This window comes from Lacerta agilis, chromosome 17, assembly GCF_009819535.1.
Source record: "Lacerta agilis isolate rLacAgi1 chromosome 17, rLacAgi1.pri, whole genome shotgun sequence".
In the NCBI taxonomy this organism is placed as follows: domain Eukaryota; kingdom Metazoa; phylum Chordata; class Lepidosauria; order Squamata; family Lacertidae; genus Lacerta; species Lacerta agilis.
In genome coordinates this window covers 30,277,667-30,295,494 of record NC_046328.1, presented here as the reverse complement: position 1 = coordinate 30,295,494, position 17,828 = coordinate 30,277,667, and the positions used below count along the sequence as shown (strand labels likewise).

Here is a 17,828-nt window from a genome sequence, read left to right as displayed (position 1 = left end):
TATGGCGCTGAAGAGAGGAATGGAGACACCAGGGGTCGGCACGTTAAGGGAACCTTCTGGGTAATTAAATCCACCCCCTGAGCTCCGTGAAAGAGGCATGACGTCTGGAAATTTCCTCCGAGATGCTGGAAAAGAAACATCGGAGCAAAGGATCTTGTGATTTTGAAGGGCGGGGGGAGTTACGCGTAGTGGGAAGCGAGGGGTGAACCGAGAAACCAGAGAATCCTGAGTTATGGCAGCACAGATCGGAATGAGGCCTTCGGATAGAAAGGAAAAACTGCCGCCTTTCTCAGAGTTTGATTAAGACCTTTAGAGGTCCTAAGCACTGAGGAGACTATGGTGCCCCCCCATCCAGATATAATTCAAAATAAAACCAATGCTAAATCATAAAACAACATTTTATTGTGCTGAAGCGACACGAAACTTACAGGCATGCCCAATTTGAAATACAGTGGTATCTCTGGTTACAAACTTAATTCCTTCTGGAGGTCCGTTCTTAACCTGAAACCGTTCTTAACCTGAGGTACCACTTTAGCTAATGGGGCCTCCATTAGCTGCTGCCAGTGCGCGATTTCTGTTCTCATCCTGAGGTAAAGTTCTTAACCCGAGGTGCTACTTCCGGGTTAGCAGAGTCTGTAACCCAAAGTGTCTGTAACCCAAGGTGTTTGTAACCCGAGGTACCACTGTAACTCCTTTCTCAATTTTCTGACTGCAAAATTCCAAATAAGCTGACTCAAAGAAGCCTGTCTGCTTCATACGAAGGAGGGACAGTGAATCAAGTGTGTCCTGGCACATTGTTCTCCTCTGAGGGTTGTTCATATATTGAATATTGATAGCTAGGTAGAGATATATCATTAGAATCATAGACCTGTAGAGTTGGAAGGGACCAGTGGTCAGGGATGATGGGAATTGTAGTCCAAAACACCTGGAGGGCCGAAGTTTGGGGATGCCTGCTTTAGCCAGTCTCCTTTGGACCACTATGGCTGGGGGCATCCTCTTCCCAGGCCCCTGTGGGGCAGTGTGAGGAGGCAGCTCTCTTTGGGGCAGGGGCGGCAGCTCAGAGACCATGGGTGGCAGCAGCAGCTGCCCAGAGGACGTCTGAGGAGAGGAGGCTGAGGAAACTCTCCACAAGGGGAGGGTGTTCAAAAAAGGGCGAGAGGCTGCCAGCTCTGCAGGCAAGGGGTGACATAACTGGGCTCCTGAGCCCCACAGGGGTGCCACAGAAAGAATGCAGTTGGTCAAGGGAGCCGTGGACTCAAAAAGGTTGAAAATCTCTGTCCTAGTTTAGGTGGGAATAAGTAATTTTTTTTAAAAAAAAGCAAGGAAATGGGGAAGAGTGCAGAGTGTAAGGAAGTCTAACCAAGTTCTGGTTTTCTCCTTGCATGTTTTTGTTTTAAATATCAAATGTCAAATTCTTCCAGATGTTGCTGAGCTACAGGCTCCCATCAAACTAGTGGCCTGGGATGGTGGCAGTTGTGGTTCAGCAACATCTGGAGGGCCAAAGGTTCCTCACACCTGGTGTAGACAAGGCTAAGCTTGATGGACTTTGTAGTTATAAATTCCAATGTTAAGATTCAGGGGAGACCCAATAGCTTCCTCCAAATATCAGCAAGAACTGTTGTGTGGAAGATTGGGCTCATTGTTCTCTGTCGCCCCAGAGGGCAGGATAGGAACCGGTGACTGGAAATTTGAGAGAAGCAATTTAATGTTATTTATTTTTTAATTAAAAGAATGGTGCTGATAAAAACAGACCACAGCTACTGCATTTTCTCTGTGTAGAAAACAATGTGCAAATCACATATCCATCATATTGACTCTTGACGTTTTCCCTATAGGTACATGCTGAACTTGAAAATTATGAATGTGCGGTTAATGTGTGACAATCTACCTGTGGGTTGCGTGTTCAAGTGTTGATATTTCTATGAGCTATTCTTAAACATTTTTATTTTTTATTGAATCCCCACCCACCCACCCCCTATAAGTAAGAGTTGTGAACAATTGTGCAGAAAACGGAAGTAATAAATAGAAATTTCCAAAACAACTACAGTGTGCGGTGTGTGATTATGGACGCAAATTTTAAGAGAGTGCTTTTTAGAGGCGAAATTACCACAGTCACATCGGAAGCCTCCACCCTTTGATCTGGCCCGAGCTGATTCATGTGTGCAAATGACTGAGTAGAAACTAATCTGTCTTTGATGAAGGTGGGAAATTGCATTGGTGGACTTTTGGATTTCAAATTTCAGTAGCGTCCTGCGTGATACCAAAATTTGGTGCTCCCACACCTCTTGCCTTCCGTTCTACATCACTGCTGCAGCAGCATCCTCTCGGCTCAGCACCCCAAGCGGGCGAACAGGTTGTGCTCCCCTAAATCTCCCTTTGATCTTCTTCAGTCTGGGGACTGGTTCCCCCTTCTGGGCCACTTTCCTGGGGCCAAAAGCTGGTGGTGGAAAGAGCCAGAGGAAAAAGCAGGTGGAGCAATGGAAGCAAATTTCCCCTTTGGCTGACAACAACAACAACATCTGAAGAAGTGTGCATGCACACGAAAGCTCATACCAATAACCAACTTAGTTGGTCTCTAAGGTTCTACTGGAAGGTTTTTTTTTAATTTTGTATCATCAACAACAATAACATTTCTATGCACAACATAGTCACAAACAAAAACAGTAACACCGCACCCCCCCCCCCAGTATAAAAGCCCATAGAATGTTTAAGTAGCCAAAGGTCTGGGAGAAGAGGATATGTAACGAAGGCACCAGGTGAGCCTCCCTGAGGAGAGCATTCCGCAAGCAGGGAGCCACTGCAGAAAAGGTCCCGTTCTCATTTTGCCACCTTCCGGAAGGACCTCTTGTAGAGGCTAGTTTCTGCACACATGCACACACATCCCCTTCTGTCCTCCATTCAGGCAAGCGAGGGGCATGATCAGAGTTCAAGGACACATTCCAGCCAGGCAAAAAACACCCGAGGGTGAAAAGCAAGACCGGACAGGGGTTGTGGCCTGGGGAGAGTCCCAAGGGCCTGATAAGAAAGGTCTTGAGGGCCACATTTAGGCCCCTGGGCCCAAGGTTCCCCACCCCTGTTCTATGACACAGATGTTGATGTTACCTTATTAATTATATGTTTATTTAACAAAAATTGCAGCCCGCTTTATCTGTAAACAAAATGTCTAAGCAGTTAGCAAAGAATGTAACATACGTATTAAAATTGTTAATAAAAAAATAATGTTAAAAACAAATTGATTTTTAAAACAATGATATAATGTTATGGGCAGTTGAGGTTCATGCACATTTTTTGCAGCTGAATGTCCAGGTGGCCGTTGTGGTTGTTTTTAAAATGCAACGTCCAAAATGCACCTCTCTATTATCTATCTTTCTGTATTGCTCAGGAGGCAATGGGCGGTTCACAAGCTCATAAAATTTATTTATTTATTATTTATTTCACGTGATTTATCTACCGCTTGGTTGCAGTAAAACCCTCAAAGCAGTTTACAAGAAGAATAAAACAATAAAATCATCAGTAAAAAACATTTGTCTGACATTCAAATAACAATTAAAGTTAACGATAAGCTAAAATCCAGATTTAAAGAACGTCAGCATTCTACAAGTCTGGAGAGGGGTGCCTAAACAAAAACGTTTTAAGCAAGCACTGAATATAGAGTACAGCAAAGGTGCCTGCCTGTTGTCAATAGGCAGGGAGTTCCGAAGTTTTGGGTGCTGCCACGCTATAAAAGGTTGAATTCTTATCAATGCAGAACAAGTATTATGAAGCACCTGGAACAGTGCTGGTTCTGCAAAAATGCCAGAGATGAAGAATAAAAACAAATAAAGAGAGTGGAATCTGTGGCAGATGAATGCATCTGGAGAATAAAGCCACTGGCAGGTGCAACTTCAAGGCTGTAAAAAAAAAAAAAGCCACATTTGTTTTATTTTCCAAAGAGAAGGACTGAGCAGGTTCCCAGCCTCCAGATGTATAACTGCTAGGAGCTGCGTCCTTCCTCCTTCGCTCCATCTCCTCTTTCCCCTCGCATTGAAAAACTCCCTTGCGCAAGGAAACAGCAGAAGAAAAGCAGAGCCCTGGATATAAGCAAAGCCATTCAATAAACGACAGGAACATATCCTTGATTTACATAAACACCTGCGTTGGCGCTTGCTGATGCTACAGTTTGATGTTTGCATCTCATGGCTTGACAGGTCCTCTCAATAATCTCTCTCTCTCTCTCTCTCCATTTAGATAATTGCCTTTGACGAATTGCACATGGACTTCAAGAACCCCATCGACCAGGGCAACCCAGCCAGGGCAGTAAGTCTATACATGTCGTGTCAGAGGTGTCTCTGTGTCCCATTTGTTCGTCTTTCCCTGCCTCCAGTCCCATCCTTCAGCAGTCTCCCTCTTTCCCTTGTCGTGCAGACCCAGGCACAGTTTAACATTCAGAAACCAGCGAAATGCAAGGCATTGTGACAGGCAGGAAGCATCTGCAGGGGAAGCAGGGGGGGCGGTGCCTCTCTAGGAGTGTCCTTTCCCACATCTCAGTGGTAAAGCTCGGCTTTCAGAAGGTCCCAGGCTTACTCGTTGGCATCTCTACTTCAAATTTATTGTGATTTATTTTCACTTTTTATATCCCGCCTTCCCTCCACGGACCTCAGGATGGCGAACTCACCCTCTCCGTGTTATCCTCCCAGCCACCTTTTGAGCTTTGTGGCTGAATGGAGGATTCGAACCCAGGTTCTAAGGAACTGAAGAAAAAGGTTGCAATTTGGGGTTTTAAACTGTGGGGTTAGGACAAGACTGTCTGTCTGAAGAAGTGGGCATGCACACGAAAGCTCATACCAAGAACAAACTTAGTTGGTCTCTAATGTGCTACTGGAAGGATTTTTTTTTTTTTCATTTGAAGCGACAGATGAAGATTGAGGGAGGAGCCTGGAATATCCTCTGAGGGAAATAAGCGCACGCAGAGTACAGAGAGTCACATGTGTTTTCCTGCCCACTTTCCTCTCTGGCTATGCCTGCCATTGCCATGTGGCACCTAGTCTGGTTGTCCCCAAGAGGATCCAAGACTTTTTGTGGTTAGGAAAGTGACAGGGGAAAGTGTTGTGTAATGATTAGAGCAGGGGTCAGCAACCTTTTTCAGCCGTGGGCCAGTCCACCGTCCCTCAGACCATGTGAGGGGCCATACTATATATATATATATATATTTTGGGGGGGTGAACAAATTCCTATGCCCCACAAAAAAACCCAGAGATGCATTTTAAATAAAAGGACACATTCTACTCATGTAAAAACACGCTGATTCCCAGAATGTCCGCGGGCTGGATTTAGAAGGCAATTGGGCCTCATCTGGCCCACGGGCCTTAGGTTGCCTACCCCTGGATTAGAGCATTGGGAGAGACAGTGGTTCGAATCCCCTCTCATTCATGAAACTTGGGCCTAACCCACCTCACAGGGTGCTTTTCTGCAGCCCCAGAGGGGACGATTCAAATTGCAGGAAAGGAGATTCTGACTAAACTTTAGCAAGAACTTTCTGATGGTACGAGTTCTAAGGCAGTGGAACGGGCTCCCCCAGGAGACGGTGAACTCTCCTTGACTGGAGGTTTCTGAGCAGAGGTTGGACGGCCACCTGCCAGGGATTTATTGCAGAGGAATGGACAACTGATCCTTGGGTCCTTTCAGACCTTGTAGTTCTATGATTCTGTGTCTTGGTGGATGGACAGAAAAGCTGAATTGCCTGGAAAAGGCCCCGGATTCAGCCCCTGGCATCTCCTAGGAGGGCTAGGGGAGGCCGGCCATCTGCCATGGATGCTTTAGTTTAGATTTCTGCCTTGAAGGGGGTTGGACTAGATTGCCCTCTAGGGTCCCTCCCAACCCTACAATTCTATGATTCTACGACCTCCTGTCTGGAACTCTCAAATAAATATAGGAAAGGCCACCGTGAAGCAAAGAATAGCAGCTGTGCAGTTTAAAGCACCAGCAAATCACCTATATTTGTTCGATAACCCCCACCCTCCAATCTGGTTCTGTAGGGTGAACTCTCAGAGCAGAGACATTGGACCCTCCGGAGAAGGAGGTAGCGGAGGGGGAAGATGGGGTGGGTGGGTGGTGAGGAAAGAGCTGCTTTTGAAAGCTGGCAGGGCTGTTGTACTGCAATTGGGAGGATAAAAGCGTGGTTTTCATCCGCCGCTGAAAGAGCACAAAGGAATGGCAGGAGTCGGGAACATTCAGCCATAGGAAACCCTTTGAAATCCCGCCCTGAAAGTGTCGCTCAGCAGCCTCCCTGCAGAAGCAGGGGGAAGCCGCTGCCCCCTCCCCAGCGCTGCGCTGCCTCCCCCACTCTCGCTGCCGCAGACAGGCTGGTGGATGTGCCGGCACTGCTTGTTCAGAGATAAATATCAGAAGAGGGAAGATATCAGGAGGTTCTCAGACCAAAGGCCCGTCCAGTCTAGGATCTCACGTCCCCCAAACCAGATGCAGATGGGAGTCGGACAAGCGGGACATTGGCACGGCAGCAACAGATCTGGCTCCTTCTGCGCTCTCCAGCTAAAGCAGCGTCACGCCACTTTAAACAGCCCCAGAGGATCCTGGGAAGTGTCGTTTGTCAAGGGTGCTGAGAGTTGTTAGGAGCAGGCGCTTCCTCCCCTTGCAGAGCTACTATTCCCAGAGTTCCCTGGGAAGAGGGCTTCATTTTCCAACCACTGTGGAATATATAGTTCTGTGTGAGGGGAACAGGGATCTCCTAACTACTCTCAGCAGCTTTACAAGTCATGTTTTCCCCCAGAGGATGCTGGGAACTGTAGTTCGCGAAGAGTGTGGTTAGGAGTCCCCTGTTCCCCTCACAGAGCTACACATTCCACATTGGTGTGAAAATGAAGCCCTCTTCCCAGGGAACTCTGGGAGTTGTAGCTCTGTGGGGTGAATTAGGCCCTCCCAACAACTCTCAGCATGCTTCAGCTCCCATAATTCTTTGGGGGGAAGCCATGATTGTTCAAAGTGTTGCGATGCTTTTCTAAGTGTATAGTGCCGATGGAGGTACAGTGGTGGGGAGCCCTTTAGAAAATAAATGAATGAATCCTTCTTCCATGGGAACTCTGGGAAACTTGCCTACTGTACAAAAGTAAAAATTATATCCATTGCTTCACCTAACTGCTTTTTGCCTCTGGCCCCGCCCACAATTGGCATGTGGCCCCCAGAAGGGGCTGAAAACCATTCCCCAAGACTGACTTAACATTTTCAGAATGGGAGCTTTGCACACTTCAAACTGCTGTGCGTCTCTCTGCAGCGACAGGATAGTACGATGCAGGGATTGTCCTACAAAAGAGGACAATAGAGTTCTCTATTGTCAGACTTCAACTCCCATCAGCCCCAGCCATGGGCATAGCCAAGGGAGGGCAGGGGGGCAGCTGCCCCCCCATCAAGTAAAACAATAGAAATACTTAACTAACTGACCAATCACGTCGGTTCTGCCCCCCCCCACAAAATTCCTGGCTATGCCCATGGCCCCAGCCAGCTTTGTCCAGTGGCCTGGAATGATGGGAGCTGTAGTCCAACAGCACCTGGAAGGCCACAGCCACAGCCCCCGCCCCTCCCCTCCCCATCCCTGGTGCAAAGGTTCTGCAGGCCATTTTTGGCCCTCGTTTAGTTGGCACTGACAGTGGTTCCTAGCAGGCCAGGAGACGGCATTATATGAGTAAAGTCCACTATCCTCTGAGCTATCCACTTCATAGTCTGTAGAGCATGAGACTCTTCATCTTAGGGTTGTGGGTTCGAGTCCCACATTGGGCAAAAGATTCCTGCATCGCAGGGGGTTGGACTGGATTATCCTCGTGGTCCCTTCCAACTGTACAATTCTATGAAAAGGAGGTGCAAGATCAAGGACAGCTTGGTAACAAAAGTGGAAGTTTTCAAGCAAGGGGAGGAAATATAAGGTTAGCTCCTGGGCTCCTGATGACTCTCAAACGAGAGAGAGAGCGCTGGCACAGTGCCAGGAAGGTGGCACGTCTTCTGGGTTGCCCCCCCTCCCCTCCTGCAAGTATAAATAGTTCTGTTTGACCTCAATTTCTCTCCACGTGTCACAGGCGCCAGAAGAGGAACTCAGGGCGCAGGCCAAGGCTAATCTCCTGTCCCCCATCCCGTATCTCTCCTGGGATTCACCATGTGGCCTAAGGGGAGGGATATTGGGATTTTGGCAAGCGGGCAAAATGGCCTCATGGGCTAATTTGGACAGGTGGGTGGGGACGGCCAACTGCCAATCATTCCTGACGTCACAATGACACCAGGTTCAGTTTTTGTGCCTCCAACTGATTGTCGGGGCTCGGCAGAACCACATGCAAGAGGACGCCCAGCTACCATTTTGGGACGGGGCCCACAACTCTCACATGTGAATTACCTGACGTTTGGGAGGGACACTGTTTGAGAGTTGGCTCAGCAAGGCACCCCGCAGTTGGCTGTGGGGCAGGTAAAAAAATGGCTCAGTCTTCTAAGGATTTGCTGGTACTGGCGATGAGCTGGTTGGTGGCATCTGCAAAACCTTGCGCAAGAGAGCTTCTTGAAAAGGGCTGTGCAAGGCCCAACTATCAGTCTTGGCAGAGCCCCTTTCAAGGTGCAAGACAGCAGGAACAGAACTGATTGGCAAGATCGGAAAAAGGGGGTTCAGGCCGCAAGGAGAATGGCAGGGTTCACAGGTCAGCGCGGAAGGGTGTCTCTGTGTGGAGCTGCTGCTCTTGACCTCCCAAACGATGTGGGTCAGGATTTGAAGGGGCTGCTGCCAGGGCTTACAAAATAATTACCACCAATTAGTTAAAAAAATACAATTTTGGGATTAAGGGGCTGCAAACCAGATAAGGACAGAGCACTGGATAAATGCGATTTTTGAACGGTTCATTATCCCCGTTCGCTGACAGATGTATTCCCCACGCACCCAGAGGATTACACGCCGTGTTGCGTTTTGAGAAAAGCAACCCGATGGGCTTGCCTTGCTTATGTTCACGCTTCCGGTTCAGATTGCGGTGCTGGTGCCAGGATTCGCCTCCGAGGGTCAGCAGCCTTGTCAGATTCCTATGTAGCATGGAGAACTTTGCATCTTTTGCTCCGGCAGTGGCGAGGAATAAAGAGCTGGATCCTACTCTCCTCTTCTTCTTTTTTTTTATTTTAAAAATGCCTGCTTTGGTTTGAAAATTTTTTGTGTGTGCATGTTGGTCAGCCCCGCCCCGCCCCCCAATCTCTAGTTGCTTTAAGGGCTTCTTGTATTTAGAAAATGGAAAAGGATAGTTGGGAGTAAAGGCAGCAGAAAAATATAATCCCTCTGGTCAGACTGTCGGACTAAGACCTGGGAGACCAGGGTTCAGATTCCCACTTTAAGAACGTTTTTGGTTTAAGAACGGACTTCCGGAATGGATTAAGTTCGTAAACCGAGGTACCACTGTACAGTAGTCGCTTTTTACTCCCCCAAAAATGAACTCTAAGCAACTTGTGGAAAACAAAGATTAAGAATAGATAAAAAGGAAGGATTAAAACCAACCCAAAATGCTTATATTGAAAGTACTCCTGGAGATGCCAGGGACTGAACCTGCGACCTTCTGCATGCGAGGCAGAAGCTGTGGCGCTGAGTTATCGCCCACCCCCTAAAAATAAAGGAAGATTCCCCTTCTCATGGTTCTAGATGGGCTGATTTAAAAAGGCGCCCAGGAAGCTGCGTTATACTGAGTCAGACCACTGGTCTCAGTTTTGTTGACACTGATTGGCAGCCGCCAACTTGGAGAGGCCATGGATTGAACCCCGGGGCCTTCTGCATGCAAAGCAGATGCTCTGCTGCTGAACTGCGGCCACTCCCCACATCAGAAGGCTTTTGCAGGGCAATCTTAGCAGAAGCACAAAAACATTTAGGGTGGTGGGAAGACCAAAGGAATGGGGAACAGGAAACGACCCATGGCCCAATAAGGACTCATCAGCAGGCTCACTGGGTGTGGAATGCTGACTGTTGGGGGGTAGGAATGGAAAACTGGTCCAGGGGAAGAGGAACGGAATGGAGTATCCAGGAAACAGACCAATCTGCCTGGTTAGCTGGCATCCACAATAGGAGGACTTTTCGCTGCAACATTCTGTTGCTGTTCAAATCCCTCCCCCCAACCTCCCCCTATACAAATCCTTACAGAGATATTTAATGTTTTCTGGTTACATTCCTGAGGCTCCATCCACTCTCCCTATATCTTCCCCCCCTCCCTCCATCTTACCCACTTGCTCCCCCTAGCAGTTTGACTAGTGTTTATTTCATTTTTTTAAATTATTTTTTCTATACTTCTGTGTAGAGAGAGAGGTTGAAAAACATCGAACGCATCTGTTGCCTCTTGAGAAAGGTGAGTGCTTATTGCCTCTTTGTTTGCTGGTATCTTTCACCCTCATTTAACCTTCTCCCATCTCCCTGATGGGCAAATCTGTCAATTCCGGTTTCTCATCTTTCTGAACTTGAGGTCAGTCCTCCACATTTCCACATCAGTTTGTGATTCCCACCCCCTCCCCCAAATTCCAGGAAAATTCACCAGCAGTTTAGTGCAAATTTCTTCTAATACACACATTTTTCTGTGCCATTTTGCTCAATATATCTATGCTTTTGCAAGCAGTTCTCCCTAAAACAGCCCATTTTTCTACTTTAGTTTCATCAATATATGCATTTACACGCACATTTTTTTTGCACTTTTGCCTACTATACATGTTTTTGCAAAGCATGTTTTCCATAATGTTTGTATTTTCCCAAATATAATGCATTTTGCATGTTATTTTCATGCGCACACACACACCCTCGGCATCCCTTACCTTACCCTATAAAAAGCATTATTCAGACTAGCAGTTTGCACGACCCACTAAGGAAGATAATAACACAATAAAATCCAAAACAATAACAATTAATTGCACAGCTATTCAAAATGTGATTAAAACTCTTTAGTTTAATTAATTCAAGAAAACTGATGGGCTGGATTCAGTGATACCAGCTTTTCAAAGTCTGGTAGTCACTCACTCCTCCAGTGTGCCTCTGCTGCCCCCTTGCCTCTGAGCACCCTCCCCCAAGTAATCCCACCGCCTGCCAGAGGGCACCACTGCCCAATTTGGGACCCACGGTTAGCATTTTTCTACACATTGTTTAAGAGAACTTCATGGCAAACTTTGGAGAGGTGCAAATTTCTAAGTCGGTGTTTTGGGCCACAAAATATTGGGAAGTATGAATTAGTGTAATTCAACTCTGAATGCAAACTGAGTCAAATTTCTACCCCTACCCCCCCCCCGCCACACTCTGGGATGATCCTCTGCAGCACCTTTAACTCTGGCACCCAAGGGTGTCAGTTGATGAGCCATATCAGATGAATATCTAATTGCTCCCACTTTACCATTCTTCTCCCTCTTTCTGATGTTCTGGGTATGTGTGCTGTTGTTTATGTATCCAAAACCAGGATAGCTCATTCAGTAGAGCGCGGGACTCTTAATCGAAGGGTCATGGGTTTGAGCCCAACGCTGGGCAGAAGATTCCTGCATTGCAGGGGGCTGGAGTAAATGACCCCCGTGGTCCCAACTCTATAATTCTGTGACTCTGTGAAAACTACCCCAGCCCATGCCACAAGGGGGTTATCAGCAGACAGGGGAAGAACCTGGAGATTTGCAGGATTACCACCACCAAAAAAAAAAAAAAAAAAGTTAGGAAGAATACTGTAAAGGGGTGGTGAGCCCCCCAAAAAACTTTCCAGTGAGGACTGAGTATATTCAGTGGGTACAGAATGCTGACTGATGGGGGGAAGTGGAAAAGAGAAAACATGGAAGGAGAATAGAATGTAGTGATTAGGGAATCTAGAACAGGGAGGGCTTTGTACTGCAACATTTAGATGCAGTTCCCACTTGTCAAGACCAAGGGCACACCTACAGCCATTTAAAGCACTGTGATACCACATAATAATAATAATAATAATAATAATAATAATAATAATAATAATAATAATAATAATAATAATAATAATAATATTTATACCCCGCCCATCTGGCTGGGTGTCCCCAGCTGCTCTGGGCAGCTTCCAGCAAAATATAAAAATACTCATCAAATACAGTCATACCCCGGGTTGCGCATACATTCGGGTTGCGTACTCCGCTAACCTGGAAGTGCAACGTGGAGCGCGGACGCTTCTGCGCAGTCCACGCATGCGCAGAAGTGTTCTGCGCAGTTCGTGCATGCGCAAAAGCGCCGCCCGGGTTGCACACTGTTCGGGGTGCAAACGGCACCCCGGAACGAATTGAGTGCGCAACCCGAGGTACCACTGTATTAAAAGCTTCCCTAAACAGGGCTGCCTTCAGATGTCTTCTAAAAGTCAGATAGTTGTTTATTTATTTGACATCTGATGGGAGGGCGTTCCACAGAGTGGGTGCTACTACTGAGAAGGCCCTCTTCCTGGTTCCCTGTAACTTGGCTTCTCGCGGTGAGGGAACTGCCAGAAGGACCTCGGAGCTGGACCTCAGTGTCGGGGCAGAACGATGGGGTGGAGACGTTCCTTTAAGAGTAATGCCCTCCCCACAAAGAACCCTGGGAACTGTTGCTTGTTAAGGCTGCTGAGAGTTGTTAGGACACCCTTCTTAGAGCTACAATTCCCATAGTAGTTTAACAACCCACCCATCTTTCCAGGGGACTCTGGGAATTGCGAGAGAAACAGGAAGGGTCAGCACCCTTAGCAAACGAGAGTCTCCCAGATTCTTTGAGGGGAATATGCCCTTTCAGTGTGTGGTAGGTATCCAGCCACTCCACACAATTCCTACACAACTACAGAAGAGCTGTAGCAAAAGAAGGGTGACCGAGTGCCCTACTTTCCAGATCTATGTTCTAAGGACTTCTCTGCTTGAAGGTCTTTAGGGACTAAATCTGGCGGGCAGGATGGGGGGAATTGGCCCACAGGCTTGGGAAGATGGGAGTTGTAGTCCCAACAACATTTGTGGGACACCAGGTTTTGGGGGAGGTTGTTTTTAATAGGTTAAAAAAAAATAATCTGCTGTGTGCAATATGTGCCCAAAATAGCCTCACTTTTTGACCAGAGGGTTTCTCTTGCAGCTCGTCGTTCCCGAATATTCCATCCATGGCCTTTTCTGCCTGATGTTTCTCTGTGCAGCTGAATGGGTGACTTTGGGACTTAATATCCCGCTGCTTTTCTACCACTTGTGGAGGTGAGGCTGAACACCAACACGGCCCAAACACACCCCAGTGCTTCCATGCTGCAGTTCACGACAGGGAGATTTGTAGCCTTCCACATGTTGTCGAACTGCAACTCCCTCCAGCCCTCACCGTTCGACATCCTGGCTGGGGGAGACGGGAATTGGAGGCCAACAATATCTGGAGGTTCGTCGTCCCTGGTTTAAAGCACTGGGAAGTAGTTTAACACCAGAATCAATTTGTACAGCCGCCAGGAAGACACTGAAATCTTTCACTTCTGCTTTCAATTAACCACAGTTTAGTGTTACATCCAAACCGTAAACTGTGGTTGTTTTTAACTTAGATTTGTTTGAAACAAGCCAGCTTCAGAGATCATAATTTGAAGCTGGCTTATTTCAAGCAAACCACAGCTACAGTTTTGGCAGTTTCAGACAACACAAGATGAATTGGAATTAATTACAAAAGGAAAACGTAGCCGATAAGTAACTTACGTTAAAAGAAAGGAAAGTTGGCTTATTCGTTTTTTGAAATATAGCACCTGGATTCCAGGACTTATTGTGCTGGGTGCTGAACTGAAGTTTGGATGAATTTAAAAACAAAAACACCCCCCCCCCCACACACACATAAAACCTGACACAGGTTTTTAAATTGTGTTAGCTGTGAAACTTGACCTGTTTGCAAAACATAAATAAATAGCTTTAGGGGATCATCTCATTCCCTGCACTGGGACAAAACTGAAAGGATAGTTAGATTATAGTCTATTTCTGTACATCTCTGTAGGTTTGAAGTCGCAGCCCAGGAAATTGATGCTTATAGAAACTTGTGCAGGGGGGGATGCAGGAAGCAGGAGAGAAAGGAAGATTACCCTTTGCCAGCAGAAATGAAATATGTAAATTGTATCATTAGACCATACCTGCGCCATGTTTGTGGGTCTGATAAAACAGGAAGCTGCTGTATACCCAGACTATTAATCCCTCTAGCTCAGAATTATGTACTTTGGAGCCCTCCAAGTTGTTGGATTCCAACTTCCAGCAGCTCCAGCCAGCATGGCCAACAGTTGAGAATGATGGGAGTTGTAGTTCCACAACATCCTGCAAGGTGACAGATTCCTCACCCCTAGCCTTGGAGGAAAGGCAGGGTTAATTGTAATAATAAATAATGCCTTGCCTAACTGATCAGGCTGGGATGCGGGTGGCGCTGTGGTCTAAACCACTGAGCCTCTTGGGCTTGCCGATCAGAAGGCTGGCGGTTCGAATCCCCGTGACGGGGTGAGCTCCCATTGCTCTGTCCCGGCTCCTGCCAACCTAGCAGTTCGAAAGCATGTCATAGTACAAGTAGACAAATAGGTACCGCTGCGGCGGGAAGGTAAATGGCGTTTCCGTGTGCTGCTCTGGTTTCGGTGTTCCATTGCGCCAGAAGCGGCTTAGTCATGTCATGCTGGCCACATGACCCGGAAAAACTGTCTGCGGAGCGGGCAAATGCCAGCTCCCTTGGCCTGTAAAGCGAGATGAGCTCCGCAACCCCAGAGTTGTCTGTGACTGGACTTAACTGTCAGGGGTCCTTTACCTTTTTAACTGATCAAAGGACACCTTTTATTTTGGCGTATGTCTTATCAAGAGGTTTTCAGTAAATGAATCTAAGCAATTAATTGGCTCAAACGTAGTAGATCCGCTTTAAGACAATTACCACCTCCATGACATGGAAATTTAGGAGAGAGATTGGACATTTTCACTCACCTCTTTTCCTCCCCGCCCCCGGCCTCCAGGTACTTCCACCGCCCAGCAGATGGCTCAGAAGTGATGTACGACGCTGTCTCCATCATGAATGCCGATATCTTAAACTACTGTCAGAAAGAGTCGTGGTGCAAACTGGCCTTTTACCTGGTGTCATTCTTCTATTACCTGTACAGGTGAGCTTCGCGTGGTCAGATCTGATTTTAGAGAGGCGTTGTCTTTGGGAAGTTGTGGGGAACCTGCTGCAGACTCACTATGCACAATAACAATCTGCTCTGTAGAGGATCTTTAGGGCAAAATCTTTGAGATCCACGGGGCTGCAGATTTAACTGGGCTTTAGTAAAGGCGATCCTATCTCTCCGTTTCCGTGCAAATCCTTAAAATGAGAAGGTAGCACCAAAGGAGTTCTTATACAATGCTGCTATTTTAGAAATGGATGTCGCTGCTCTGTCCATTTGAAGGGATACATCAGATAATCGACGCTTCAAAAGCCTTTTCCACAAGCTCCACTCCAGCTTTTAACTTATAGTTCAGAAAAGCTTAATTTCCCCACTGGGGATGAAATAAGCTGCTTCCAAGGTCCGCAACTACCTGAAGAGGACAACACATCTACTAAAAATAATTTTTAGGCAGAAATCTATAATTATTTTTACGCTACTGTAAGCATTGTTGTTGTTACTGGTTCAGCTGTGTATAAGAAAATAGCCCAGTGTAGAAGAAATACAGTTTTTAAAAAATTCATTTCTAGTATTTATAGACCACTTTTCACCATAAATGGTTCTCAAAGCAGTTTACAGATGAATCAATAAAATCATGCACAAGGAGGTCTGGAACCCGTGACCCTCCAAATGTTGTGGGACGCCAACTCCCATCAGCCCCAGCCAGAGTGACCAGTGGTTGGGAATGATGGGAGTTGTAGTCTACAGTCTCCTTATCTCAGCCCTGACACCTGTCCTCTTAGACAACCGGGGGGGGGGGGGGGTGAAGTAACAAATGTTACTAGTTATTAACCTGCTCACCCACATGGGTTGGTATTAATCCTTGGTAGAAACTGATGTCGTGCCCAGGGACGGGAGCAGGGAAAATAAACTATCTTTTTTTAAAAAAAAAACTTTCCACAGGTAATTAGCATTTTAAATTTTGTTTGCGAGTTTGCACTGAAATGGAATTTCTTTTTCTAAGTGTGGAGAAGTCATTTTAGTTGCGATAGCTCCAGGGAGGGAAGAGATAATACTTCCGTCCTGTAATTTGTGGGTTGGGGAACCTCTGACTTGAGTGCCAGATGTGGCCCTCCAAGCATCTCGGGACTCCCCCCTGCCGCCGCCCTGCCACATTCTCCTACCCTCCCTGCTTTCCAATCTCCTTTGGTGTTTCTGCCTGGCTGGAATATGCCATTGAGCTTGGATGATGCCTCTTGCTTGCTTGGATGGATGGGTGAAAGATACAGAGGGAATGAAAAAGTATTCCCCGGGCCTGCTTTAATTAATAAATGTGAAAGGGTTGAGGTAGCTCCATGCTCCTTATTAATCCTAATGCGTAGTTTGTTTCTTAGCTACTATTACTATGAGGACGGGGTGGGGGTGGGGGTGGGGAACCTGTGATCTTTGCTGTCTTAGTCCTGACTTTGGTGATGGCCTCTTTCTCTCCTTCCTTTCTCGCTCCACGTTCCTGCTGTCCAGTATGGTTTATACGCTGGTGAGTTTCTAACAGACACCCTTTGCAGGGTGGGGGGGGGACGCCCACCTCACCTGGACTACGAAGTTAACGTGCCAAGACTGTGTGGCAGGGTGGGACGGACCCATGACAGGCCCGAGGGCCCCCCCCACCCCACTCCCATGTCCAAAGCCAATTAACGCTGCAAGACTGTCCTTTTCCTGGCTGCCTTGGACAATGATACTCTGCTGCCTCATATCGGATGGCGGGGGGCCTGCCGTACCACCACCAACAACAAACCCCCCCCAGCCCCAGAAATAACGACCGCCGGCTCTATATTTTGGAAAAGGAAGCCGGAGCCGGCCTCTCCGCCGATGGACAACCCCGTTGCAAGAAGGGCCACAGCTGGAATGGAGTTTTCGGTTGAGGGGTCCAGACAGTATTGGGGTGCAGGGCACTATGTGTAAAGCAGAACTAGGGGGTCTCTCCAGCTCCATTTATCTCCAGCTCTTGCTGGACAGGGAACCTTTTGTGTGTATGTATGTGTGTGTTCTTCTACTGCTTTGGGATATTTATATTTTAAAAAAATAAATCTGGGGAGAAGGTGTGTGTGTGGTGCACCCCACTCCCCAACTTCTTTCCATGGCCCCAGCTCCTGGGGAGGTGTTCCTCGAGATACAGTTGAATGTCGCGTCCCCCCCACCTTATTTTTTTTTGGTAGGTTTGGTGACGGTAACAACTTCTCCGCAGTGGAAGGAAGAGGAGGGCTGGAGAGGGGAGGGAAAGCCTCAGCAAAACCACGGTGGCAAAGTTGGGCGGCCATTTTGTCACCCTTGCTAGCGGAGGAGTTTCGGGGAGGGGGTTCGGAAGGGGAAGCCCCCCCTCTCCAATTCTTCTGCTTTTGTTCCCCCTCCTCTTTCTCCAACAAGAGCAATCAGTCTGCTATGGGAAGCGGGTATTCAGCAAGCGCAGTTTCCCTTTTCTTCTCCTTTATTTTCTTCTGAATTGAATTGCTGAATGTTGTCAGATGGGGAAGGGATGCTGTGACTGGAAGTCGTGGAGGCACTCTGTTGTCATGGCAACTCGCGGGCCTATCTTTCCCGCTGGCGCTTTTCCTTTTTGGTACAACTCCTGGCTTTTCTGGGAGGGGAGTGAGAGGCCTCAGTGTGGCGTCCCCTTTCATGGGAGACGGTTTTATATTATTTTTTGGTATGGCCAGAAATCACTCCCTGCCTGAAACTCTTGAGCTTCTGCAAGCCAGTGTAGACAATACTGAGCTA

General features: G+C 47.3%; 1 protein-coding gene across 1 annotated transcript in view; it reads left to right on the top strand.

The window, feature by feature from the left end:
* Positions 1 to 17,194, top strand: part of CNIH2 (cornichon family AMPA receptor auxiliary protein 2) — a 44,281-nt gene extending 27,087 nt beyond the window's left edge. The window contains exons 2-6 of the mRNA XM_033174573.1: positions 4,228 to 4,296; positions 10,293 to 10,340; positions 13,064 to 13,176; positions 14,928 to 15,071; positions 16,575 to 17,194. Of these exons, the coding sequence (XP_033030464.1) occupies positions 4,228 to 4,296; positions 10,293 to 10,340; positions 13,064 to 13,176; positions 14,928 to 15,071; positions 16,575 to 16,602 (402 nt within the window). The 3' untranslated portion in view covers positions 16,603 to 17,194. The remainder of the gene's footprint in view (positions 1 to 4,227; positions 4,297 to 10,292; positions 10,341 to 13,063; positions 13,177 to 14,927; positions 15,072 to 16,574) is intronic.
* Positions 17,195 to 17,828: the final 634 nt, after the last annotated feature.